At 41.1% G+C, this 27,691-nt stretch overlaps 1 protein-coding gene across 7 annotated transcripts in view; it reads left to right on the top strand.

Moving 5' to 3' along the window:
• The window catches only part of NEK1 (NIMA related kinase 1), an 81,976-nt gene extending 54,944 nt beyond the window's left edge, over positions 1-27,032 (top strand). For all 7 annotated transcript variants that reach the window (XM_019534600.1, XM_019534599.1, XM_019534602.1 and 4 more), the window contains 13 exons: positions 1,645-1,818; positions 6,611-6,676; positions 6,766-6,994; positions 9,428-9,580; positions 10,805-10,978; positions 11,955-12,078; positions 12,313-12,416; positions 13,452-13,669; positions 16,606-16,760; positions 21,282-21,493; positions 23,133-23,266; positions 24,254-24,386; positions 25,675-27,032. In XM_019534600.1, the coding sequence (XP_019390145.1) occupies positions 1,645-1,818; positions 6,611-6,676; positions 6,766-6,994; positions 9,428-9,580; positions 10,805-10,978; positions 11,955-12,078; positions 12,313-12,416; positions 13,452-13,669; positions 16,606-16,760; positions 21,282-21,493; positions 23,133-23,266; positions 24,254-24,386; positions 25,675-25,691 (1,893 nt within the window). In that variant the 3' untranslated portion in view covers positions 25,692-27,032. The remainder of the gene's footprint in view (positions 1-1,644; positions 1,819-6,610; positions 6,677-6,765; positions 6,995-9,427; positions 9,581-10,804; positions 10,979-11,954; positions 12,079-12,312; positions 12,417-13,451; positions 13,670-16,605; positions 16,761-21,281; positions 21,494-23,132; positions 23,267-24,253; positions 24,387-25,674) is intronic.
• The last annotated feature ends 659 nt before the right edge of the window (positions 27,033-27,691 follow it).

Here is a 27,691-nt window from a genome sequence, read left to right as displayed (position 1 = left end):
GTGCTCTCACCTTCCCTGGAAATCTTAAAGAGGAGCCTGGATAGGCCCCTGGCTGGGGTCTTATGACCCCTCCCACCCTTAGTGCTCCTTCCTGGCCATGGCAGGGGGTCGGACTAGACGATCTGTCTAGGTCCCTTCCGACCCATTGATTCTATGATTCTATGAATAATTGCTGTCCTGTGTTTCCCTATCAATAAGTAGATATGCTTTCAGATGTCATTTTGCTTCTCCCCTTCCAAGACTTTAAAGTGTGCACAGAATCTTTAATGCTCTTCCTTTTAAAGGGATTGCTGAAGTGTTTTTTTAACTATCAAAAATTGAGATCATGTTGAGCCCTTATCCTCTGACATCACCTATTTTGTCAGTAGATTTTACTGTAAATCACTAGCTCACTAGTTTATTTTGCTGTTGCTTTGATATTTTCTACAGTCCATGGGTCTAGCTGTCTTCACATCAGTTCAGCAAGCTTTCCCTATGTCTCTTACTTCCTTTTAATTATGTGACCACAATTTATGCTTACATGCATAAATTTCTTTATTTCTTCCACCGTAGTAATAGCTTCTTAGGTTTGGTTAAATTAGATCAGAGGTGACTAACCTTCTTGCCAGGTGTGCCACAAATTAAGTTGTCCCCCACAAGTGCTGCTGTAACCTATGCTGCCTAAGGTACACCTGATACGGGTTTGTGTCCAAGTGTTTGGAATGTAGGCAGGGAGACTCAAACCTCCAGCCATGCAGAGCAGGAGCAAGACACTGCTGCAAGAGGAGCTGTCATTACCAAGAGCCAGGTAACTCTTCCCTGGTCCTGCAACAGCTACCGTTTTCTATGGTGAATGAGGATCTGAAGCCTTGAATTCCCTGAGGGCCAGGGAAGGGTAAACCTGGCTCTTGGTAGTGACACCTGACACCACTTACTGCAACATTGACCTGCCCCTCCTCTGGTCTACTGGCTGCTTGACTACCTGTCTCTATTCTACTGCCTCCTGTTCACTGGGTGCCCAGGGCTCATATGCCACACACAGCAGCTGTGTGACACTTGTGGCACATGAGCCACAGGTTGGGCACCCCTGGTTCACTTGGCCCACGTGGTATTCTATAAGTACCACGCACAGGTACTCTTACATGAGTTGAGTTTTTAATGTAAGGTGCTGATCTTCCAAAATGCAAGAGAGCAGTTTTTTTTGTTGGTGATGTCTTTTATTGGATCGCGTGCATGTTTGGGAAGAGACAGATGAGTTTCTGGGTACCACTGTACCATTCCTCATGTCTCTGAGGGGGGAAAAAAGGCAGGTGTAGAAGAGCTCGTTAGCAGATGAAACAAAGAAGTGTGTATGTAAACAAAAATAACATATAAGAAATTATCAGGTTGCTAATAAATGAGAGATGCATCCTTGACCATCACAGCTGTGACATTTTGATACTACCATGAGGTGTTCTCTCAAAACCAGCCTTCCAAGGAGAATTGTTTGTCATTTAAGATTACTTCTTTTGAAAGCAAAATTCATAATATACCTACTGATTCAAGGATTTATTTAAACTGGTAACAACACAAATATAAGAAGGCTTATGAATGTAACAGGACTCTGATGTATTTCGCTTGTTGGTTTGTATTACTGTAGCATGGTTTTGTTCTGTTTTTCCACAGTTAGCAGCCAAAGGGGTAAAGAATTCTAATATGGCTTTCCATGTGGCAGCACCAGGAGCTAGTCCTGTGCCTGGTCAGCATGAACCTGAAGTACCTTCTGTCAAACCACAGCCTCCACTTAAGCCCAGTTCACCCATCATCTCCATGACTTCTGCATTGAAGGAAGTGGGTGCGGTAGGTACTCCACCAACATTTAAAATCAATGAAGAAACAGGAGACAAATCTACCAATTTGTGAGATTTGAAGAATATGTATTCATTCAAGAACTTTTGGTATTTTGAAACATTGTATGTTTTTAATTAGAACTGGATACCTCAGGGGGAAAAATGGGCTGGGAGAGATCTCAACAGGTCATATAGTCCAACCCCTTACTGAAGGTGGATCATTTTATCCAAGTGTTTGTCAAACCTTGTCTTAAAAACTTTCAAACATGAAAATAATCTTAGATCTTCCAGCCTTCTCTCATATGATGTTTTCTCTGGTGGGCAGAAATTTTCTAATTTGATTACATCTTTCTTGAAATATGGTGTGCAAACTTGGACTGCAGTAATCAAGCCTCATCAGTGCTGAGCAGGACAGAAGAATTGCTTTTGTAGACATGCAAGGGAAAGCTCTTTTCAGTGTTGAAGTACTGTTAGTTTAATTTATAGATTTTTGAACTATAGGGCTGTATTTTATGTTACTACTTAATGAGTTTTTGAATACTGTACTAAATATTTCTGAGGATGACTGTATGGGATGTTCTTGCTATTGTATGTGTTTTTGGAGACAGTGCGAACACATCATTCTGTGTTTGCGGGATATTTAATCCTGCAAGTGGTTATACCTTTGACTGTAACACTGCAAGCGGGTCAAACTGATATTAAATGGGACTGCTTGTAGTAGCAGAAGTTAAGCATATGAAGAAGTATTTACAAAATTGGAATTTACAGTAATATCTGAATTTATTTGAACACACTTTTCTGTAGGTTTTTTTTTTTTTTTTTTTCAGGCACATAATGTAACTTTTTATAGGAATATATTTTCTCCCCTTACATGCAGCAAATTATCTTGCATGAATATTAGTTGCGCTTTTAAATCTTGCTGTGACTTTTTGCCTTGGTTTCTTTACCATCAGCATCTAGTAGTGAATCTTTCAATTCAAACTTTTTACAAAAATCTGTGCAAGATAATGGCCTTCAATCATTTCTTTGAATTATTTGATTTATGCTTCATTGAAAACTGTAATGTTTTTTGCAAGTTCCAAATCTATACCTTTTTCAGTTCCCATGGTATCATCTTTGCTGATTTGTGATGTTGAAGATGAACATATATTCTTCCTGAATGAAAATGATGTTGAATAGCTGCTGGAAGGGCTGAAACATATATGTAAATTATCACTGTGGATTCATTTTAGTGACTCTCATGGTGCCAAAAAATGTCCTATTTGCAAGGCCATCAAATTAATCAGTGTTGTGTTGTTCCCCTTCAGTAGATTAGTCTTATGCTATAGCACATTTGATCCTGAAAAATATGAAAAAACCTGATTTTTTTTTTGATTTTTTTTTTTTTTATTTCTGTTTTTGTATTAACTCCAAATCTTTGTCATGCTTATTAACAGCTCTTGACAGAACTCATTTTTCCTCTGAAAAAGTGTTTCAGTTGTTTATTTCCTTCAACCTCTTTCAACTCTAAGTATGTAGGATCAAATACCTTCATACATTAATGCTGGGTACTCGAATCGCTGATCAAAATATTAATCAGCAGTAGTTAATACCATCTAGTTAAAATAATTACCTTAAGTTCTGAAAAATATCTTTATACCGAGCTGTATTATCTAATGACCTGCTCACCTTCTTGTATTCTAGTAAATCATGCTTTTAGGTGGTGTACAAATTGAAGAACTTTCTCTTTCATATCAGTGGCAGCTAATTCTACTCATTAGTAGTTGCCTTTCCCTGTGGCTGCACACACTAGATCTTTCAAGTGTTTATGTACTTGTAAGTACTTCTGAATAATACAACTGAAAAACTTGGATTAAAAATCCTAGAACCTCTCCAGTCCATGTTGGATGCACTCTTCTCAAGCATGTATATAATTTTTCACAACTATGTCCTTTCATTACCCCTAATTGCATAACTCTGCATCTACACCTCAATTTTGCTCCTTGGAGTGAAATGTGTTGGGTGTCTATATGTTTTGAGTGAAACCGGTAGGTCAGAGAAAGCAGGCTTGGCAGCTCCTTGTCTTCAAATTATAGCAAATGGGAACAATTCTCATGGGACGGTTAGTTTGGTTTTTTTTAAAGCTGTCCCATCCCTGAGATGTATGTAGGTATTTCATGCACTATCTTCTCTTGCATTTTTTTTATTTTTTTAAGGATTTATTTCATTTGCTGTAGGGACCTGATTTAAAATCTGAAATATTTCAAGGACATTTTTAAAAAATAATTTGTTTCAAATATTTTCTTAAGCAAAATTACATTCCAAATGAAGATTTTATGCAAAATTCAAATAGTCCCTAAAAATAGTATTTTTAGATCTAGAAAATTAAATTTAAATAATAAGGGTGTTAAATACAAGTGTGATTTCAATACTGCCTTCACCTAAATGTATGTGCAGACACAACTAGGAAATAACTATTGGCAGGGTCTGTACAGTGCCTGAAATGAACATTTTGCCTTTTTGGCATAATTGTGGCTCCACCTTTCCTCATCTTCACAGATTTCATAGACATTAGGGCTAGAAAGGACCTCGACAGATCAAGTCCAGCCCCCTGCCTCAGGGGAGGAAGTCAGCTAGGGTCAAAGGATCCCAGCAAGATAAGCATCCAAACGTTTCTTAAGAGTCCAGAATAGGTCCCTGCACCACCTCTGGAGGGAGTCTGTTCCAGGTCTTGGGGGCTCGGACAGTAAAGATGTTTTTCCTTATGTCCAGCCTAAAATGGTTTTGGAGGAGTTTGTGACCATTGGTCCTTGTCATCCCTTGGGGTGCTCTGGTGAACAGACATTCCCCCAGACCCTTATGTTACACCCCTTATATACTTATAGGCTACCACCAGGTCCCCCTTGAGCCTGCTCTTTTCCAGGCTGAAGAGACTCATAGCTCTCAGCTTCTCATCATAAGGCCTGTTTTCCTGCCCTCTGATCATGTGTGTGGTTCTCCACTGGACTCTCTCAAGCTTCCCCACATCCTTCTTGAGTTGTGGAGCCCAGAATTGGATGCAGTACTCCAGCTGCGGCCTCACCAAGGCCAAGTACAACAGGAGGTTGACATGCTCAGATTTACCTGAAGCAGGTAAATTTCTATGGATGCAAGCCAGAATTTTGTTCACTTTACCAGCTGCGACATCACATTGGTGGCTCATGTTCATCTTGTGGTCAGTCATGACTCCCAAGTCTCTTTTGGCTGTGCTGCTAGCAAGCATAGCACTGCTGAGCCTGTAAACATGCTGTGGGTTCCCCCCCTGCCCCCACCCCAAGGTGGAGTACCTTGCATTTTTTGGTATTGAACATCATCAGGTTTATATCCGCCCACTTTCTAAGCCTATCCAAGTCAGCTTGGATCATCAGCCTATCCTCAGGTGTGGACACTCTGCCCCAAAGTTTTTAGCGTCATTGGTGATCTTGCATGGTGTCACCAAGCTTGGTGGAGTTGCTGCCATTCTACAGGGGGATGAGTTGGGATCCAGCATGACTTTGATAAACTGGAGAAATGGTCCAAAAATCATACGAATGAAATTAAACAAGGACAAATGCAAAGTCCTACACTTTGGAGGGAACAGTTGCATGCACAAATACAGACTGAGGAATGACTGGCTAGGCTATAGTACTGCAGAAAAATACCTGGATGTTAAGATGAATATGAGGCAAGTTAGCTTTTCTTTGGGGAAAGAAAAAGGTGGGTGGGCAATAGTAGGAATATCACTTGCAAATGAGGAAATGATTCTTCCATTCTAGTCAGCACTGATGAGGCCTCACCTGGAGTGTTTTGTGTCCAGTTTGGGGCCCACACTTCAACAAGGATGTGGACAGATTGGAGGGAGTTCAACAGAGATTAACAAAGATTATTAGAGGGCTGGTAAATGTGTTTTATGAAGAAAGCCTGAAAGAACTAGGATTATTTAGTTTGGAGAAGAGAAGACTGAGAGGCCATTTGATAAGTCTTCAAATACCTGAAGAGTGGTTATATAGAGAATGGAGATGCTTCAGTCACAAATAGCAGAGGTAGGAGCAATGGTCTCAAATTCCAGGAGAATTTAGGTTCAATATTAGGAAGAACTTTCTCACTAAGAGGGTGATTAGAAATTGGAACATGTTATCTAGAGAGGTTGTGGGATTTCCATCCTTAAAATCTCAAAGAGCAGGCTAGACAAACACTTGAATGGGATGATTTACACACAGATAATCCTTTAACACTGAACTAAATCACCTGCGATCCCTTCCATCTTTCTTTTTGATGGTAAATCTTCTGATGCTGTTGATTTGTTTGTGCTGGAATATCAAGAAACTGGTGTTTCTGTTATTCATATGATTTACTTAAAGCTCATTGTTCTCTATTTCCTCCTTTCATTTCCAGTGACATTCTTAGATTTACCCCCCTTTTTTCATTTTGCCTAGGAAATACCTTAAGTCTGTCCTTGTACTTTTGTCTCGTTTTTCAGGAGAGAACCTATTCCTAACTTCAGACTAGGATGCCTGATCTGTAGAACAGTCCCAACTTTAACTTTCCTATCACACAATTCGTGTTCTGAAACTTTTTTTTTTCATTTGCTTAATCTATTGATTTTTTTTTTTTAACTGTCAGTTTCTATTTAGTGAATGATACAAACATTTGTTCAAAAGCTTAAAATATTCATTGTACTGTTGTAAATGGAAAGATGTTAGAAAGGTTAATTCTTTCTTCTCCCAGTACGGGTTCTTAACACTCTGAGTATATTTTTCTGACCTGTTATCCTGTGTTGTATTTTGTGCCCCCTGGACTTAAAGGATGAAAATGCAGCTTCTGTCCCAGAAACCTCTGAAGAAATAAAAAGGCCTGATAATGCCATCCAAGTAGGTTAAATTTTCAAATTTCTGTTCACTGGTCAATTCCTTTCCCTTCTGAGTATCAAGTTTGTGGCATGTTTTTGGCCCTTTCTTAGAATAAGCGAGAAATACTGAGAAGGCTGAATCAAAATCTTAAAGCCCAGGAGGATGCAAAAGTCAAAAAAGAGCCTCAAGACATCTGTGCAACAGAGGTGACTGAAGATAGTAAGGAACAGCATGAAGTAAAATATCCGGGGGATCGCAAGAAATGGAAACCAGAGGCAGCTGAGTTAGTGGTTCCTCTAGCAGAACTAACAATGGAAGAAACATTGTCTGGGACAGAGAGTAAGCACACTTTCTTGTTTGAAAGGTTTAGTCATCATTGTACCAATCTGCGATGCATAGTGTCAGAACAAGAAGTGCTCTATAATTATAACTCTTCATTATCTAAGCTAGGAACTGGCAATTTATGGCCTATGGCTGGCAAAGACAGTACATGGGCAACAATTTGGCATCAGGTTGGCACTGGTAGGGGGTGGGCAGGGGAGAAATCATCAGTGGCTGGGTCAGAAGTGGTGGCTTTGAGCCTTTGGATCTAGCTCCATTAAAGCAATCTGCTTCTCCTGAAAGGTTGCTGGCTGCTAGTCTAAACAGCAGTAAACACTGTCTTTGTAGTTAACACTGCTTTTTTGTCTGTGCTCTTTAAAAAATTGTAGGTGGTTATGTTCTATTTTTGGAATTAATATACAAATCACATGATTGAATATTCCTAGCAAGTCAGCTGTGAAGAGGTTAATTTAGGTTAAGGCTCTATAAAGTTATTTGGATATACTCCCACTGCAAACATAGCTGCATTTGCAAAAAGGAAAAGCACATATGGCATTTGAAGCTTAAAATAACACTTTAATAATTTCCCTTATTCTTTTTCACTTTTAACAGGGATTAAATGTCCTTGCTGAAAAAGAGAGAATCAGTGTGGCTGGTGTGTTGCTAAAATCTAAAGCAGTTTTAAAATGAGATGTTAATTCCATAGGAAACAAAAAGAATCTGCTGAGCAGAGTTAAATTTCCTGAACTTACAAAATGCTTTTAGCACTGAAATTAACCCTTTTAAGTGCTTTTTTGTGAAAAATGATTGGGGATCCCACCAAGCATTCCTGAGGCTGGAATCTGTCACCTGATGGAGCTCCCAGTTTTGGGGGTGCAGTCCACTTCTGGGAGCCATAGCCTAGCCACATGTTAAGTTAATGGTGTGATAAGAACAAGCCACAGAGTTATTACACATTTTATGTATAAACTTTGTGCTTACTCCTTTTTTATCACGCCATTAATTGCATTAATGTGTGCCTGGGTAACAGCTTAATCAGTGATTAACACTTAAGATGTGATTAACCAGTTAATGTGTACCAACGGCCTAAGGGCACATCTCCACATGCAGAGGCGTGCACTTGCAGCGGCAAAAATAGTAACAGCATAGATTTTGCACCATTACTTTTTGCTGCCCTTGCATATGTGCTTTGGTGCAGGGCAAAATGCCCCGCTTGAGGCAAACTGCCCTCTCTTCACTTCTCCCAGCTCCAGGTTTGCTGGAGAAGCTGGGGCAGAATAAAGGAGGGGAGACGCTCCTGGCTAGCAGAGCCAGAGCATCCAAAACATCTCTCTAGAGCACAGGTTGCAAACCGTGGGTACTTTGAAAGGTACCAGAGTATACATGAGGACAGAGTGCTGCCACCCTGCAGCACTGTCTCACAAGAGCAGGGCCTGGGTGGCATGAGAGCAGGGCCACACAGACACCACACTGCTGCCACTTGCCACCCAGTGTTCTCTCTAAGGAGCAGCAGTCCGTGAGCACACCGCCTTGGTCCAACATGGCTTTGAAAAAGCTGTGTGCAGCCACACTTTTTTTTAGTTGTGCTTGGCTGCGTGTGCACGCATCTTAGAGGGAACCTTGTTGCCCCGCCCCCGCTCCGCATCTGGCTGGTCACCCTCCCTCGGGGGAACACTTATTAAAAAGGGTGATGCTGCGGGTATACTTATTTACAAAGGTTGAAAGCCCCTGTTCTAGAGGACCAAGCCTCTGTGTCTGCTGGCATGCACTCCTGTGGCTTGCTCCACACCACTTTTTCACAGCATTTTTTTGTTTGTTTTGTTTTTTGCTACCAGGATTTTCTGGCTGACAATTTTGCCCCTGTGCTGCAAACTTGCAGCACAGAGCACATTTTAACATTCCAAGCGTGCGGTTTGTGGCATCGCAAAGAAGTTTTCAGTGCCACTAACTCCACATGCCTGCACATCCATCTGGCCAGAATTAGCAAAAATGGACAACAAAGGAAGTTAGAAGGACAGGAAATATTTGCATTAACCCCATTTTTCTCATGAGGTAGGTTGCTAGGGACACTAAGTTTCTAGTTGGTATGAAATCAAGACCAATACAAGCAGTGAGAATGAAACCACTGTTTTCTCTGTGGTTGATATGCAGTACTTCAGCTGTTGACAAAACAGCTTGTTCTCCTGAACCTTTTTTTCACAGTGGCTCTTGCTATTGAAGACAGGAAATTACAGTGGGAACTACTAAAACTAAGGCCCTGGAGTGAAATTCTTTAGGTTGTTGGATTTGCTGCAGGGATGAGGGAATACCTTTTGTCATTTATTGTGTTGTAATGGTGAAAAAAACAAAAAGGTAGTATATGCAGCTTGTATGATTTCTCTTCATCTTTGTTTTGTCAGAATATGAACAAAGTAAATGTTAAACATAATTATTTTTCATGTTTCCCATCAGAGTGCACTGTGGGGGAGGTAATTAAACTAGATATTGGTGAGCACCACCGGAAGCATTGGGGCAAAAGTCCTACAGATTCAGTTTTGAAAGTACTGGGAGAAGCAGAGCTACAGCTTCAGACTGATGTAATGGAGGAAATAAGTATCACAAATGGTAAGCAAGAATCGGTGGTTTTCTGAACTGCAAGGCTGCAAAATAACTTTTCATAGACTGATATTTTGGAATTAGAGAAACATTTTTCCTTATACAGTACACCACATTTTGCCTCAACTTGTTTCTGAAGGAATATTTTTAGTTGGGCAAAACTTTCTTGTCTCCAGTTAATGAGGGATTAGAAATTTGACAAAGTAGAATAGTTTTCCAGTAAAGGACAAAGAAGTAGAAATCAGTGTTTTAAAACAAGAATCCCCGTACACTGTTTTAACCTTCGATTTAAGTTATTTAACTGTTCTATCACTTCTTGATATCAACTTTTCTTAAGTCTTCCATTCCTGCTTGTTTTTGACCTGTTTCCAATGGGGTGAAACAGGTGTTTCACTCTTGCTTTTGTATCTTACTGCTTTTGAGGTTGGAACATAGACAATATTAGGGATTTGGCATGTCAACTGTTAATATTTTTCTTTTCCTCTTCTGAGAATCTGAGACCCTTCACTGTGATGTCCTAACAAAACTTACATCCATGTTGTTGCGCTTGAATTTTTTATTACAGGTGTAATTTTATGCTTTAAAATTAAATGCACTGGTATCTTGTAAATGGTATTTTTCTGTATCACAGTGATAAATGTCTAAAGCAAAAAACTTAATATTTTCAACTCAGTCTCTTGCAGTGTTATTGGGTTTACCCTTATCAAAATATCAGCAGTATTACTTAGCTGAGTAAGCGTAACAGTCATATCTTAAATAGTCTAAATAAGCTTGAGTCAGTTTGCAGTTGTGTCAACTCTGTTTTATTTTTTGTTTTAAATCAGGCATATGTGCAACCTTTCATGCATCAAACAGTTATACTCTTATAGGTAAAAATAGAAGAATTCTTGGTGAAATTTGAAATCCAGCAACATACTGTGCACACTATCTGGTTATTGTCCTAAACAAAGAAGCTTAAAAGATACTAGACAACTGCTTCAGTTATAGCCAGTATAATGAGTTAATTGTGTTACAACAGAGTAAATGCATCTTTTTGCTTAAAAAAGGGTGTTAAATGTGGTGGTTTCCCCTGTATTAGTGTTAGTGCTTGCCTGTGTATGGAGACTTAGCTTAATTTATTGGTTTTACAATTTGCTGTTTACCAGATCTGAAACTTGTGCCAAACCAGGTATAACTCTCTGAGGTGTTTTTTTTTTAAAACTGTACAGTAACTTTTGTGTTTTGAAACTGTAGAAATATCTGAAGAGGAAACTTATCAATCTTTAACAGTAAAAGAGCAAACTGCTTCTCCTATTGAAGATAAATCTTCAGAACTAGTTGTTGTCACCGAGTCTGAAAGGACAGTACCTGAGGAATCGCAGACATCTGGAACTACCCAGATTTCATCCCTGCCTGCTGTGCTGGATGGTATGAGTTTTCATTGATACTAGTTAAGATTAAGGAATTAATAGTAGTGTAACTCTTGGTTCCTTTTTAAAAAGAAGAATTTGCCAGAATTTTGATATGATTAATATATCGTTTATAGGTTACAATTGGAATATGTTAAATGTCAAAACTCTGTTTGATTTGTTATGTTGTGTGACTGTCCGTGGAACAAGGTGATGCCAAGCTTTTTCACTGAAGAGACATCTGCATATTTTCCACTTCTGAATGGGGAACATTGGTGCTGCTGAGTTTTCAGGAAACCAGTGCTCTTTGTGGCTGTGAGAATGAACAGTGGGTTCTATAAGGAGGCAGAGCTGCCATCATAATGTCCTTCTATTAAACCCAGAGACTGCATCCACACGAGCGTAGAGATTTGTTTCCCGGGGGACAAGAAGCAGCAGCATAACTTGTGCTGCTGCTACTTGTCCCTGGGAATACCTGTGGCACACATGCTCTGGCACATAAGTTATCATGGGTGGGGCAAGGGAGGCTGGAGCCAGCAACCATGCTGGGCCCGGCAGCCTCACCTGAGTCCTGGGAGCCTTGGGGAGCTGCAGCTGGAGCGATCCTGTCACTTGGAGCCTAGCCAGCCACTGTAGTGTGGCTCTGGGCGGCCAGGCTCTGGTTTTGAATGGCACACACTGCCCCTGCAGGCACTGCCCTACTTTCTTCACATGGGTATTTTTTGACCCCAGAATCTCTCAGGGTCAAAAAAAACCCTGTAGTGCTACCTTGCAGAGAACATGTGAATATGCAGCATGTGGTGCCGCAGACAGGTCTGCAGTGCCACATGCCTCAGGGTCACACTCATCTTTCTTTGCTACATCCAGTTTTTAAAACTCCAAGGATGTAAATGTAACTATTTTAAGATGAGAGAACTTTCCTTGAAGCTTCTGTCTTTTTTCCCAAGGAATGGCCTTTACTTGATACTCTTCACTTGTGATTTTATTGAATTTAGAGCCTGATGATTTGGAAACAGAGTTGCTGGAAGAAATAGAAGGAAATAAAAAGCACAAAAGTAAAGAATTTCCCATCACTGTTAGTGATGTGTGGATTAAAGAAAAAGAAGTGAAGGAGAATGGGTAATTATTTTTTTTCTTTTTTTCTTTAGTACTGCCTGTAGTAGCGTTAGAATCAGTAACTATTTTTTCACTGATAACTAGATAGTTTACTTAAATATTATGTTTGGTTTTGGCTCCCCTGTTTGTCTTTGTCTTATTATGATTAATTTTGATGGGTGGTTTAATTTTTCAGTAGATGCACATGTTAATTAGTTTGATGTGGTTTCTTTTTCTGACTGTGGTGTCCTGTTACAGGCCACAGAATGATTCTGCCTGTCAGCAAGGAAATGGCAGTGATGATACAGCTTCAGAGAGAGAAATGGTAGATAAAGTTCAGCCACAGGATGAAGCTTCATTAGGTCAGTCAGTAGATCTTACTTTTTTTTTATTTATTTAATTAGTAGCATTGATAGTAATTCCTTTTTCCTATAGGCTGCTTACAGGCATAAACCCCCCCAACCAAAAAAAACTGCTTTATTGTAAACTTGGTGCACCCCCACGCTGAGCCCAATGCACACCCAGAAAAGGCATTGCGTTAGTTGGGCCAAGCTCACCCAATGTCTGTATTAATTTCATGCTTCAACAGGAGGGTTTTGGTGATTTTATCTAATAGCACACTGCCTCTTCCAGTAAAGTGCTTCCCCCTCGGCCCGGGTCAGAGCCAGCTGCTGATCAACTAATCATTGGTTGGATCCTTACTGCACCTGGGCTTGAATGGTGGCTGCTGATCAGCTGATTGGCAGTAGTACCATTTGAGCCCCATGTGGTTCCCGGGCTGCCGATCAGGACTTCACTGGGGCCCATTTTCGAGCCCTGGTACAGTCCACTCTACCAGACATTCATTTTGAGGTACAGTGGAAACCATCCACAAAATTATTATCCAGTATACGCAAAAATTGCTAAACTTACACATTTCAAAAGTTGAATATTAATAGAGGAAAACTTTGCAAGTGAATACTATTTTGTATCTCCTTTTATAGCATTTTGATGCATAAAGAGAGTAATAAGCTGGAGTTGTTTCCTAACCAATATTTTTGACCACCTGTATTAAAACAGTCAAAATAAGTGAATCCACAGTATGGTAATTAGCTGGTATGTGTTTTTTAGTAAAATTGGGCTATAGGAATGGAACCCTGTCTACCATCGGCTTTGACCCAAATAAGTTGCACGAGGACGGTCACCAGGCCAGAGCCCAGGGTCAGCCCTTAGACTGGGCCACGCGCTGCCCCACCCCAGCCCCACATGCACAGATTGGGTGTGCAGCTGTTCAGCTCACCTGGCTCCACATGGGTCTGGAAAGTTTTGAGTCCTTGGGGAGCCCTGAAGGCTTAGAGGACTGGAGGGTTTCTTTAAATCTACATAGATCTATAACATTATTTCTCTTATCATGCCAGAAACTTGTCTTGATCACTCTATGCAACCTGAACCCTTTTTCCAGAGGGTGGCACAGCCCCACACCAGACCAACAGCCTCACCAATTTTGTCAGCTCAGTCTTCACTGGATGAGTCATTTCCACCTCGGTCACGCTCTGTATCACCAGCCAAAAGTAAAGGGAAAAGTTCATTGTTGATTGGGCTTTCTACTGGCTTATTTGATGCAAACAATCCAAAGGCAAGTACCTAAAGCTTATTTTTATTGATAAACTAATGTTGTTATCTTGGGGCTTGTCTGTACGAGAACCTCTACATCATGTATTTTCTCACATACCACAGGACCCCAAATAAGATATGCATCTTATTTTTTGGAAGGTAGAATGTAGAAAGATATTTTTCCCTGAGTCTTATGATATGGAGTAAGTCCTCCTAGAAACATAAACATAAAGGAAGTGTGACACCCCGGGAGACAGTTCTGGTATAGCAGGACAGCAACAAGGGTAGGCCCCAGACCCTTCAAGGGAAGCAACAAGACTGCTGCTTGTTTGTTAGAAGCAGCTATTTAAATAAGTTCCTAGAAATAATGAAGGATTGCTTTCACACCACACACCTGATAAGATGCTACAGACTACAGCAGCATGCTTGTCTTGAGTCCGCTTAATGGCTTTTCAGCCAAAACCTACCTACCAACAGCTATGAGAGAGTTAACACTGAACTCTTCCCCTGCTGCTTGCCTCTTCTGGGAGAAGTGGCAGACATTTTGGCAGATGTTTTAGCACAAAGTTTCCTTGCCTCTTTCTTCCATGCTTCTATTCCAGTGAAGTAAAATCTAAGACATACACCCCAGTTTCAGAAACCTGATTGGGGGAGGGGAGGAGAGAGGTATGAATTGTATGCAAATAAATACAGTAGCTTTTTCAGCAGAGGTCCCTACGTAGTCAGCTCCCTTTGCCAGGTTGGTGTATTCTCACAGTACCTGGTTGCATTAAGAGAAACTGCAACATTGTGGGTAGGCACCAGTGTCCTGTGCTACTGTACAGCATATTATTTTGTGTGAAATTTTTGCGAGGTATTTCAGACCCTAGTATTCCTTGCTGAAAATATTTGGAGTATGAGTCCAATTTCCTCTGATTTGGGTTGCTGTCTCTTAATCTGGCAAGATGTCCATTATTCTGGCTATTAAAATCTCTATTCTGTTTGTCACTGAGCTTCTTTAAGTGCTGATTGTATTATGAGGATGCAACTAGATTTTTTTTCTCCTGCCCTTTGCTGTGGTAGGCTTACTGAAAGATAAGTTCCATTGCCTGACATTGGAAGTTATCCTTGTCACATCCCAGCATCTCCATCTCTTTTCCATTGTCTGTATATTCACATTTGTTGCTTCAGGACTTCCATGGCAGTGGCTGAACTTCTACTTCTCCCCACAAGCTGAGGAAGTCCAGGACTACTTTCCTGGATCAAGCAGCAACATAAGCTTTAATTGGAGCCTTACCCAGAGCTAAGCCTGTGTGGTCACAAAGGTAGCAAAGAGGCGTTCCCAAAATACAGCAGTATTTCATTATAGGGCACTCTGACCCCTAGCTGTCACAGACGACCAAATTCAGTTATTTTGGCCACTGTTATGGGAACAATATCTTTCCAGGGCTTATTGCTGCATGATGCTGGCACTGGTGCAAGTACTTCAGCTTCTACACGGGTATTGCTCTGCTGTACTGTACAGTAGGTCTTCTGGCACTTGGTTTACCTTCAGAAGTTTAGTCTGAAGGAATCAAAACTGGACATGAACACACTTAAGCCAATGCTAACAGCAAGCAAGTTCTAAGAGTAAAACTTTGCAGTGAAAATATCAAGGTGTAGGACTGGGGGTGCTCAACTTTTGACCTGTGAACTGAATGCAGCCCACGAAACCAGAACATATGACCTGCTGGGCTCCCCTGGGGTGTCTGGAAATTTCGCAGTAAGAGAGTAGTGGCCATTAATACAGTCATGGCCCTCCCCCCCACCCAACAGGCCAGGTCCAGCCCTGCTTTTTCCCACAGGACTAGGTCACATTCCCTTCTCCCCAACAAGGCCTGACCATGCTCCCTTTTCCCCAGGGGCCTGGGTTGGGCCCAGGCCACACCCCCTTTCCCTCCATGGGACCAGGCCACACAGTGGGGCCAGGCTATACCACAGGGCTGGGTCAAGGCCTTTTTCTCCCCTGTGGGGCCAGGTTACATCCCTCCCGCCTTCTTGGGGCTGGGTGAAGTCCCTTTCCCCAACCTGTGGGGCCAGGCTTAAGCCAGGCTGTTCCCTCCACCCACTTTCACATGGCTGGATGGTGGCTGCTGCCATGGCCCTAGCTGCTGGAACAGAGCCACTACATGGCCTGCTGTTGGACCAGCCACTGCCCATCTGGCCCACAGGGGGAACAAGGTTGAGCACCATTGGTGTAGGATATTAAGTATACGTTGTAAGAAACCTAATTACCCTTACCAGAACCTTCTTGTGTAAATACTGAGCGGACAGCTAATCCGTGCTATGCTGTTATTTTTGTTGCCAATGAAATCAATGTGTTGGGTTTTTTTTGTTCTTTTCCTATTTTTACTACTAGAAAAACTGACTTGAATGCAGCTTTGTCACATCACTTGTCTTTTATTGTCCAAGCTGCAGATACAATAATCCAAAGCACCATGAATAATTAAGTAGATATTTCGTTTTTCTTCAGTTGCCATTAAACAAGGTGTCTTTAGTAGCATACTAAAGAAATTAATTTTTAATGTATTTTTTTTAAACTGACAGGAATATTTTTTTTAAATGTGTGCATGAGCACATGCACATTTAACAGTGCAGTTTTTGACCAATGTAACATTTTTATTATTAAAAAGATCTAGCAAAAAAAAAAAGAACAGATCCACATGATAAAAGAAACTGTACATCAGTTTACATATTTTTATTCTGGGTTTCTTGTACCTTTTCAACATTAAAAAGGGAAAACATCCCTTTTACTTCTAATGGAAAATCTCACGGTTTCAGAATTTAGAATATACTTACTGCGTGTGGTTTTTGTTTTGAGATAAAGCGTCAAAATAGATTTTCATACTTTGCTTTAATTTTTAAATTTAGTTGTTCCATGTTTTGTTACTGAATCGTTATAAAAACCGTCTTAACGTGAGGTGTTTGTGATCTTTATAGATGTTAAGAACGTGTTCACTCCCAGATCTTTCCAAATTGTACAAGGCAGTAGTTGATGTTCCAAGTATAGCAGATGTACAACATCAAGACCATCTTGAAATAGATGATATGGAAGATGAGCATGTCAAAGAAGGACATTCTGATTCTGATGACCTGTAAGCATAAAACATTTACTCCCAATATTGCAAAAATATTTAGAATATTCTTTAGTTGGATATGAGTAACCAAGTTACTGACATGGATTTTTTCCTCTCCCATTGTAAAAAAAAACAAACAAACAAACGAACAACAACCCCCCCCCCCCCACCGACCCTAAACCCACTAATCACTCCAACTGCTGCCATTCTCTTTACTCTCTTAGCTTATTAAATGTACAACTGTTATCTGGAAATCTTCTTCTCCAGTTCCATCTTAAATGCTCTTTAAAGCAGGGGCGAGCAATTATTTTCAGCGGAGAGCTGCTTACCCAGTTTTGGCAGGCTGTCGAGGGCTGCATGGGTAGCTCTGCCCCTTGACAGGTGCCCCACCCGCTGGTCACCATCTTGGGACCAATGTCCCAGGGCCAGCACCAGTGGGGCCCAGAGTGGGGTGCAAGCCAGCAGGGGTCTGTGGAGCTGGGCTGGATTGCACCAGCAGGGAGATGGGGGAGCTAACTTGGTTCCATAGAGTTCCCGCCAGCTGGGACCCTTTGCTCCCGCCATGCTGCTCTGGGCCCCACCGGCACTAGCCTCAGGACACCGGTTCTGGCCCTGTGCTCCCACAGGCTCCCTGCCCACTCACACCCAGTGCCCTCCAGCCCCCTGGTGCAGGTGGGGGGCAGCACACAGCCCCAAACCCCTGCTCGCCAGCAGGGAAGAAGCTGGTGCTGAGCGTAGGGAAAAGTGGCCCTTCGCCCACCCCATGGCCAGTGCTCCCTGCTGCAGGTGCTCACAGCCCATGCAGGGCTGTCTGGAGCAGGCACAGGCAGCCCACAGGTGGCTGCAACACAGGGTGCTGGCCATGGGTTGGGCGAGGGGCTGCTTTTCCCTGCATTCAGGACCAGCTTGTAACCTGCCCCCTACCAGCCTGGCAGTGGGGCCAGGTTACAAGGTGGTGCTGAGAACAGTGGGGAGGGAAAAGCAGCCCCTCTCTGAGCCATGCCCGGCACCCTGCAGGTACTCTCAGCCTGCCTGGGGCTGCCTGTGCTTGCTTCAGACAGCCCCATGCAGGCTGTGAGTGCCTGCAGCAGGGAGTGGTGGCCATGGGGCGGGCGAGGGGCCACTTTTCTCTGGTAGGGAAGGAGCCCAGGGAAAAGCTGAGCATGGGGGGGAAGTGGCCCTCCCCTGCCCTGTGGGCCACACTGCAGGGGCTTGCAGCCCACGTGGGCTGTCCAAAGCAGGCACAGGCAGCCCCATGTGGGCTGCAAGCAGCTGCAGCGTGGGGCACCAAGTGTGGGGTGGGGAGGGGCCGCTTCCCCCCCCACCCCGCACTCCTTCCCTGCCTGGTGTCCCCCCCACCCCATTACCTGAGCTTCCCATGCTGGGGCAGCCATGTGTTCCCAGCCCAGAAACCCTGGCTGGGGGGCAGGGTGGGTGGCCCCTGCTTTTGTTGGATCCCGCCGGGCTTCCCCTGGGTCCTACTGCCCTTGGTTCCTGCCACTTCTGACAAGAACCAAGGGCAGAGAAATATTAATTTTCTCCTTTTTCTTAGGGGCCCTGCGGGCCAGATAGAATAGCCTCATGGGCCGCATCCTGCCTGTGGGCCGTATTTTGACCAGCCCTGCTCTAAAGTGTATTCAATATCTTAACCACTATTGCCAAAATATCTAATGACCTCCTCTTCTGACTTAAGGTCAGATTCAGTTTTCCAACCTCAGTATTTATTGACAAGTGTCCTGTAACATGTTGACCATGCTCTTGAAATGTCCTCTCCTTCTACCTGTCTTAATTGATCCTTCAGTGTGTCCTTTGGAAACTCATTCTCCAAATTTCTGTGGGGGTTTTGTCAGGGTCTATCCTTTGGTCCCTCTTTTTTCCCTTGTATATCTTATCTTTAGATAATTTAATCTAGAAGTAGCAGTTCATTTTCTCTTCCTAATGGCTCACAGATCTATCTCTCAACTCCAGACCTGCATCCTTCTGTTCAAATTAAATCTTTCCTCCGTTTCTGACATCTTTGTGGACGGATGCTTAACTGTTAGTTCAAGTTCGGCATAGCCAAAGCAGATCCCTTAATTATTCTTTCTTCTCCCTACAACTAGGGCTCTCAAACAATTACAAATTTTGATCGTGATTAGTTGTGCAATTAAAAAAAATAATAGTTGCAGTTAATCACAATTTAAATCATACAGCTCAAAACTCAAAATAATGCACAGAAAAATTAAATTATGCAGGTATGGTTGGGGTGGGTGTGGGGTGCGAGCGTGGCGAGCATTTGTGAAGGTTGTGGGGGGGTTGTATGTATATGTGTATGTGTGGGGTGGGGGACAGTCCCGGTACACCCTGGCAGAATGCAGTGTACTGAGGGTCAGGGGTGAGGGGCAGCAGCAGGGCTAGAGAGGCTGTGGCTTGGGGTGAGGGACAGACACAGCTCCCTGCAAGTAAGTCTGTGGAGGAAAGGGATATGGGTGTGGGAAGGAGCACAGAGGGTGGGGGGAGATCAGGGCCCCCATGGTATGGGAGGGAGTGGGGCAGAGGCAAGGGCTGGGGTGAATGGGACCAGGGGCTGGGGCAAGTCATGGGTCACAGCCACAGGAGGCTCGTCTAGGGCATGGGGGTGTGGCTACCCACCACTGCATGCCCCCTCAGGAGAGGCATGGAGGGCACATGCCCTCCAGATTTGTGCACGAGGCGGAGGCAGGCTGTGGGCTGGGGTCTGAGCCCTGCTGCCTTTGCCCTGGGAGCCATGCACTGACCACATCGCATATCCACTGCCCTACATTGCGTTGCACAGCTCCTGGGGCAAAGGTAGCAGGGCACTGCCATTTGTTACCCCACTGGGCAGCCTGGATGTGGTAGAGTGGAGCCTGGGCATGGGCTCCAAAGCCACATGCACAATTAATTTTTTTAACACGTTAATGCAAGAACCAACTAATGCGTTAATCGTGTGCGTTAACTGCGATTTAATTAACAGCCCTACCTACAACCCTTTCCACCTACTGCTTATCTCAACTATTGCGAGCACTACCACCATTCTGCCTATCCCCACATCAATATTTTGCCTTGTTTCTCATTATCGACATATCAGCTTGTGTTTCTAATTTGCCTGCAATGCCAGCCTCCATTGCCCAATTGCTGAAATTTTGTAACAAAAAAAACAAAGAAAAAAAAGGGCTGAGTATTGTCAAAAAAATGTTTGTACTTTTTCCCTGACTCCTCACAGTTGCGACGAGCAGCACCCTATAAACATCATAAATGCCAACTCATTATTCTTTTTTTAAACCTTTCCTTTTGTCTTGAGTCTATCAAAAACAATTGACAATGTTTAGGCTATTAGTGTGCTGAGACCACTCTCTATCACACTAACCACTGCTGTCCCACTGTGTATTTGTACTTCTCCATTTGGTGTTGTGTATCCACCTGTGGCCTTTGTCTACTTATGTTTGTTTTTACTTATGGGGGGGATGACTTTCCAAAAAAGTGCTATCAGATGTTTTTAATGAAATTTCAGTTTCAAACAGATGTGATCAAAGAGGGAAGACATCAGAATATTTATCAAACAAGTCTTGTTACTTAAAAATGGTTTAATAAGTAACTGTCGTGAGCCACTCTTAACACCTTCCTTCTTCCACCCTCCCACCCCCCTTGTTCTTATAGTACATGCTGTATTTTCACAAGATGGAATGAGTTTTGACTAGTATATGGATAGCTAACAGGAGCCCTGAACCTGTGGACTAAATGTATAGGAGAGGTGCTTAGGTGATCCTCTTACCTCTGAGTTTTCCCATGGCTCTAGGAAACATTGGGTTATGGCACCAGGCTGCTCTGCGTCCTAAATAGGAGGCAACAGAACTGCTTTAGTATGGTGAGAACTGATTAGCTTCATTGTGAGGTGCCCTGGGGGCTTGTGGGGATCAAAAAGAAGTTGAGAACCACACGGGGAAAGCATGATGCTTGTACTGTTTATCGAGCCATAAACAGTATGCTATGGCTATTTATAATTAATGTGTGAATTGTCAGTATTATAGTGAAAGTTATCTCAAAATTAAGAAAACGTATATTTTTCTGCATGTCAACTTCTTCCCTAGTGGGACATGGCTTGTTTGCACTTCTCTTCCTGAAAATACCCCATCCAAATCACATTTGCTGATTTGGGTTCGTAAGACTTGCTTTCCATTTTTACACCTGGTTAAATTACCTCCTGGTGCTCTGCTTTGTCCATTGCTACCCCAGTTTTGGAGCAGCTGTATATAGAACCTCTTTTTCCTTTCTCTTCCCTCTATTTCCTCTAGAGCAGGGTGGCTACCCTGCAGCACGTTTGTGGCATGTGGCAGAAAAATCAGGAACATGTCATTTGTACATGTCTTATTTTAGATGCCATCTAAGTATATTTTTGTATTGTTCCTGACACTGAAGTTTAGGGAAAATGCATCCCCTTTATAAAAAATTTGGCACAATTCTGGTACAAATGTGGAAGATTTTTTAAAACTGGCTTGTGGATGATGGGCTATAATGTTTTTATATTTTCTTTTATCTCAGTATGTTTGGAGAGGCAGATACAGACCTGCAAGAGCTTCGTGCCTCAATGGAACAACTACTTAGGGAGCAGCCTAGTGAGGAATTCAGTGAGGAGGAAGAGTCTACTTTAAAAGCTAGAACTGCAGAACGCATAACAAATGGTACAGAACTGGATGATGAGGAAGACAATAACCCCAGCAGTGAAAGTGTACTTAATGAAGAATGGCAGTCAGGTAAAAGTAGTGACTATTTGTCATTTCCTTTCTGGGATGTTAGACATAAATGCAGAATAAACCAACGGTTAGTATAGGGTTTTAAATTTGCTTGTTTGTTTTTAATAGTAAGATTCCAGCTTATTTTATTGCAAAACGTGGGAATTCAAGCTGTGATTAAATCTGTTTTTCTTCTTACTGCAAGTAGTGCTGAAGGAAAACATTTTGGCATCTGAATAGTTATTACAAACCAGTATAGCTATACAGTCACCTAGAACATATCTTTGGAAGGATTGAAGATCATACATCTGTATATATTCTCTTTTTCAACTTGCATTCACAATCCTGTCACATAAGAGTGAATGGGAAATAGCAGATGGCTTGTTTGGAGTAGTTAGAATTATACTGCATTCAAGTTTATAAAATGTATTTAATACACTCAGAAGAAGCAGCATATTTTTAACACTGCCCTTCCCAAAATAAGCTGCTGCTGTCAGACTAGAAATTCAAGTGAGTTAATTTCAGAAAATTCTATCACTGCTTTACTACTTTGAGGAATTGATAGTAACAGCACAAAATGCTGCACTAAAATTCTAATGAAAGGAAAAAATAGTTCTGTTTAAGAAAAATAAATAAATCCAAACTTGTATTTTTAGTAAAGAAACAGGGTAAATGAGGGAATTTAAGAAGTTCTAAATGATGTCAGGATTATAGCAGAATTTCTTGTCTGTAAAAACAACCACTACGTACTAAAAGTGAAATCATAGTTTTGTCATCATTCGTGAGTAGGTGAAGGCTACTGGTATATCTCAGCATACCAACAATACATAAATAAATGGCCTTATGTAGCACCTTTACATGGGGAGTCTTAAAAGGTTTTTGTAGAAATTAAACTTCATATGCATGTTTCTCCCCTCTCTCCTCTCTTCACAGTTCTTAGTTGCTCATGTAAATAACAGCATTTTGGAAGTAATCCATAGTGGCCCATTCTCTTGATTTTTATGATGAGCCTTTCAGCATTTGGTATTAATGTCCAACCTCCTGGAATAATGAGATTTCATGAGATTTATAGGATTCTGTTTTAAAGAAAATAAAATGTTAGCCTTCAAGGCTGTACCGAGACAGGTTTTAAAATGCAACCTCTAATAGCTTAGAACCCAGAAGCCAATAAAATCATGGTTTTTAAGACATTCATTATTTTATTGGAGCTCTTACTAATTTTGTAGACACTTGGGGCTGGCAGTGCTGGTTTAAATGTATGGCATGGTTAGGTTGCTAGCTTATGGCGGTCACAGAATTATATATTTGATCATTTATAATAGTAAGTCAAGAGTTCTCGTATTTCATTGCTAAATTCTGCTACCTGTTTGTCAGTGTACTGTAACAAAGTTTGCAAATCTAGCCACAATATTGTCAGAAAACAGTAAGTTCTCTGGCCACACACACTCGCACACTATCCTTCTCTCCTTCTTTAGACCATGAGGGTGTGCTGTTTTTATCGGTATGGTGGCATTTTGGCACACTTTCCTGAAGCTAATTACTTGCATTTGGTTTTAGAGGTTTCTGTGATGACACGAGTTTAGTCATGTGGTGCAATATATTCAGAACCCCAGGAAGATTAAACTTTTTGTGCTATCTGCCTTATATATTTTCTTTGCAGACAACAGTGATGGAGAGATCACCAGTGAATGTGAAGAGTATGACAGTGTCTTCAGCCATCTAGAAGAGTTGAGATACAACTTGGAGCAAGAAATAGGCTTTGATAAATTCATTGAAATCTATGATAAAATAAAGGTTTGTTGAATTCTCCAAGTGGAATAATACTTTTTTTTTTAAAGTTATTTTAATCTGACCTCATACTGCTCATTGCTATGCTATCTAAGTTTGTTGTTTAACTATGCATGAGTACAGACTGGGGAATGACTGGCTAGGCTGCAGTACTGGAGAGAAGGGCCTAGGCATTACAGTAAGCTATAACTAGAATGTATATGAGCCAACAGTGCACTCTGGTTGCAAAGAAAGCCAACAGCATACTGGATTGTATTAACAGGAATGTCAATATTTCTGTTGTTTTGGAATATTCAAGAAAACTAAATCTTCTGCTTTGTTCAGTACTGGTGAGGTTTTGGGCTCCGTACTTCAAGAAGGATGCGGACAGATTGGAAAGATTGGAATGCAGAGCAATAGAAGTTGTTAGGAACCTGAGAAGGAAGAGTTAAGAGGAAAGAGTGAAAGAGAGTTATTTAGTGGAGAAGGAAAACCTGAAGGGAAATTTGATAAATCTTCAAATGCCTGAAGGGCAATTACAGAGAGGATGGAATTGGGCTTTTCTCTATGACCATAGGCCTTGAGCTCCAGATGAGGAAATTCAGGTTGGAGATTAGGAGGAACTTTCTGACTCTAAGGGTGGTCAAGCATTGGAACAGGCTACCTAGGGATGTTGTGCAATCTCCATCCATGGATATTTTCAAGAGCAGGCTGAACAGACTCTTGGCTGGGGTGGTTGGGTTAGTCAGGGACCATCCTGTCTTGAGCAGTTGCCTGGCCTGACCAGATGATCTCAGGAGGTCCCTTCCAGCTCTTCCTTCCTATTATCCTATGACTACAATTTCTGCATGTTCCTCCTAACTCTGTATTCAGTTCAGCATTCAAAATTCCATTGTAGAGGACCTAGAAGATGAGTTTGAGCTCAAGTACAGATGATCTCCGCTTTGTTACTGTGAAATCGTTTAATTTTATGCCCATCTTAATTTGGACCCACATGGTTGTCTTTCCTCCTAGGCTATACATGAAGATGAAGATGAAAATATTGATATTTGTTCAACAATAGTTCAGAATAGTTTGGGAAATGAACATAAACACTTATATGCCAAAATTCTTCATTTGGTAATGGCAGATGGAGCCTATCAAGAAGGTAATTTTCTTAATGCTTTATGTACTAAGGTTTTGTGCTTGGAATGAGCACGGCAGGTTCTATTCACCTGTTTTTAAAAGATTTGAAGCTTTAAGCCTTGGGCATAGTTTTAGAGGATGCAATAGCTAAACAATCATTGCTTGAAATGCTTAGGTTAAAGGCATGATGTGAAATGCTATTCAGTTTTTATATTTGCTATACCAGTGAAGGGCCTTGATTTGTGAACCCCGGCCATGGCATTCTCCTTAAGAGCTAGTTTTTGGTAGCCAGAACCCAAAGCCTTTTTATATTTCTAATGATGCAAATGAAAGAGGCACTGGGCATGTCTGAATGCAGCAGACAAATTTTGGCTGAGTTGCTCTTGAGCATATCTAGCCTATGTATGTTCCAAATCCAGAAATACACCAGTGAAGATGCGTCTCTGGTCCCTCTTGAGACCGCAGTATCTGGCATGCTTAAGAGCAACCACTCAGGCTGATCCTATGAAAACTTCCTGGAAAATTGAAACAAGAGTCAGATTGTCGGTCTCTTTTTCTAAAAGTAAATCTCAGGTGAATATAACCAATAAGAGAACCTTTTAAAAAGCACTAACAAATCAAAGCAACACCTACATGGTCAATGAAAATGCTTGTATACATACGGTCATTCCTTTGTTATATCGTATTCATGAATAGAAGGAACATTTGGAAAATATTTGTGTTTTTACCATCTTTTAAAATAAGTAAACTTAATCTGTGTTTAATAATCTAGAAAGAATATTGCTTTTTTAAGTAATGATAATTAAGCTAATTTTAGCTTTCTGGTCATTTAAGGTTTAAATATTTAAAATAATTACCATTGAGAACCAGCCTTGTTGCAATTATTTTTTGCCACCTGCGCTAATGAACAATGAAATAGAGGACTAGTGGCAATTTTAAAGACATTTGCTACTAAACAGTTTTAGAAATACTTTTATCTTGCATAAGGGAAGTTATAAAAATCTGTATTCTTATTTAGTGGTAAAAGGGTTTCATGGTGACAGCTTCTTTAAACTGAGCATGCTGTTTAACGTGCAAGTATATTAAGACATTTTACTTAATCCGGTAAAGATGCGGTATCATTCCTTACAGGCTTGCATGGTTAGTATTTTCAAGGTAATTTTGAAGTTGGCTATTTTGTTAAATGTCCCTGTCTGTGTTGTTTTGATAAGAGTTTTATAACATATATGGTTGATTATTAAGCTGCTCCTCCTAATTTAAGTTTACTAAGCTTAGGTTGATTTTTTTCCCCCCCCACTTTTTTTCTACAGATAACGATGAAACCTGACACAGGAAATTCATTAATACTGTGTTACATATATGTGTTTGGATGCTGTAGAGCAGAATAAGAAGTCATAATGGAAAATGTAACACTTTTAAAAAGGGGTGGGAAGGTAGGACACTTTAGAAAGCATGCTGGTTGCATGAAGAAGATGGAAAATACGCTTTTTTTCAACTGAAATATTCATGCATTTCCTTCAACATGTGTTCTCTCACTTTAAAGTTACCTGTTATAGAAATTCTTCACCTTTAAATGTCAACCAAATTATACAGAAGATGATTCAGAAGATGTTCTAATGTAAGAGAGAGGAGAGTTTTATAATATAATGAAAGAGGCCTTTTAAACTGTTGGCTGTTAGGCTCAAACAGTTAAAAAGATAAGCAGGTTGTGAAAATACCTTCTTTTAGCTCTTCACTTGCATACTAAAAGCCTCCATTAATACCAAAGCATTGAAGGCTATGTTTCATTCTCTGACTACGTAGGCTGTATTTAAATAAGTACATCATATCAATTACCCACATTGAATAGTTCACTTTTTTTTAAGAATAAAATTTATAGTGTTTTGCAGCTTCAGGTTTTGTCACTTTTTTTTTAACCAGTGTCAACTGAACTTTTACTGGTGTTTGCAAATTAAGGCAAACTAGTGTTTGCTGTCACATCACTGAAATAGTTAAATTTTTTTGTAGTGGTTATGAAATTCATTTGTAGCCAAAGAATTTATCATTGCTTTCAACCAGAAATGTTTTCAAATTTTGCTGCCTCTTCTATAATGCTGTGCAGAGTTTAAGGTGAATCTTTTATGTTTACCTCCTGCTGCTGTGCTGATAATTCTAGCAGTTGGAAAAGGGAAAATGAAATGAAGGTAACCATGAATGTTGTGATGCATCATTTTGATGATGCTGATATTTGCAGCCTGCTTTCCCTAGCTAGAGGTTAGGGAGGTGGGTAATTTTATTCTTTCCTCCTACTCTGCTTTTTTGTCAGAGAGAATACAAAGATGGACAAAATTAGGAGTTTGTTTCCCCAAATACAGTGGCAGGGAATTTTTATTGGTCTGTTGAATAACAGATCAGGTATTAAGGCTTAGCTGAAATGTTTAACTTCCAAGTGCTCCGCTGAAGAAAGATGGATTTTACACACTTTAATAATAGCAACTTCAGTCAGAAAAATCTAAAAAATAAAAATATTTAAATTATTTTAGCACCAAGCAAGACTTAATATGTATATTATTTCTAACCTTCTTCAAAAATAATTTTTTTTTTGTATAATTGTTGGTTTTTAGTGGTGTTACTATTAAAGTCTCTCTCCTTGTCCACTGGAGGTGGAATAAAAAGACAGTGTTAAATTCTTTTCTCTTTTTTGCATGTTTTAAAATTGGGGCCTCCAGTGAGTTTAGAGGAGATGGCCAAATTCCGTTTTTAACTGTAGAGCATGGGCTCAGTTGTAAGTTTAGAAATCCATTGCAGTATTCTCACTGATGCAAATAAGCAATTTATAGAAAAAACAGAGTTAGTAAATGGTCTTGATGTGTTACATAATGATACTTGAAAATTTAGTTATTTGTTTGGGACCTTGTTATATCACTTGGAAAGTATGTTCACTTTTAGCACCAAAGCTATGCCTGCCTTAGTTTTCTCTCTCTTTGTCTCTCACTCCTTCCCCCCACTCCTCTCCCCTACGTATGTCCTCCTTTATATCATTTCATACAACTCTCATAGATCTCATAGACATTAAGGCTGGAAGGGACCTCGGAAGATCATCAAGTTCAGCCTCCTGCCCCAGGGGCAGGAAGTCAGCTGGGGTCATAGGATCCCAGCAAGATAAACATCCAATTTTCCGTTGAAGGCATTCAGAGTAGATGCTTGAACCGCCTCTGATGGCAGTCTATTCCAAACCTTGGGGGGCTCGGACAGTAAAGAGATTCTTTCTTATGTCCAGCCTGAAACAGTCTTGCAGGAGTTTGTGACCGTTCGACCTCGTCATGTCTTGGGGCGCTCTGGTGAACA

The sequence above is a fragment of the Crocodylus porosus genome, unplaced genomic scaffold (assembly GCF_001723895.1).
Source record: "Crocodylus porosus isolate Cpor-Errol unplaced genomic scaffold, CroPor_comp1, whole genome shotgun sequence".
NCBI lineage: Eukaryota > Metazoa > Chordata > Crocodylia > Crocodylidae > Crocodylus > Crocodylus porosus.
Note: the sequence above shows the minus strand (reverse complement) of the source record. Positions and strands in the feature narration are given on the sequence as shown.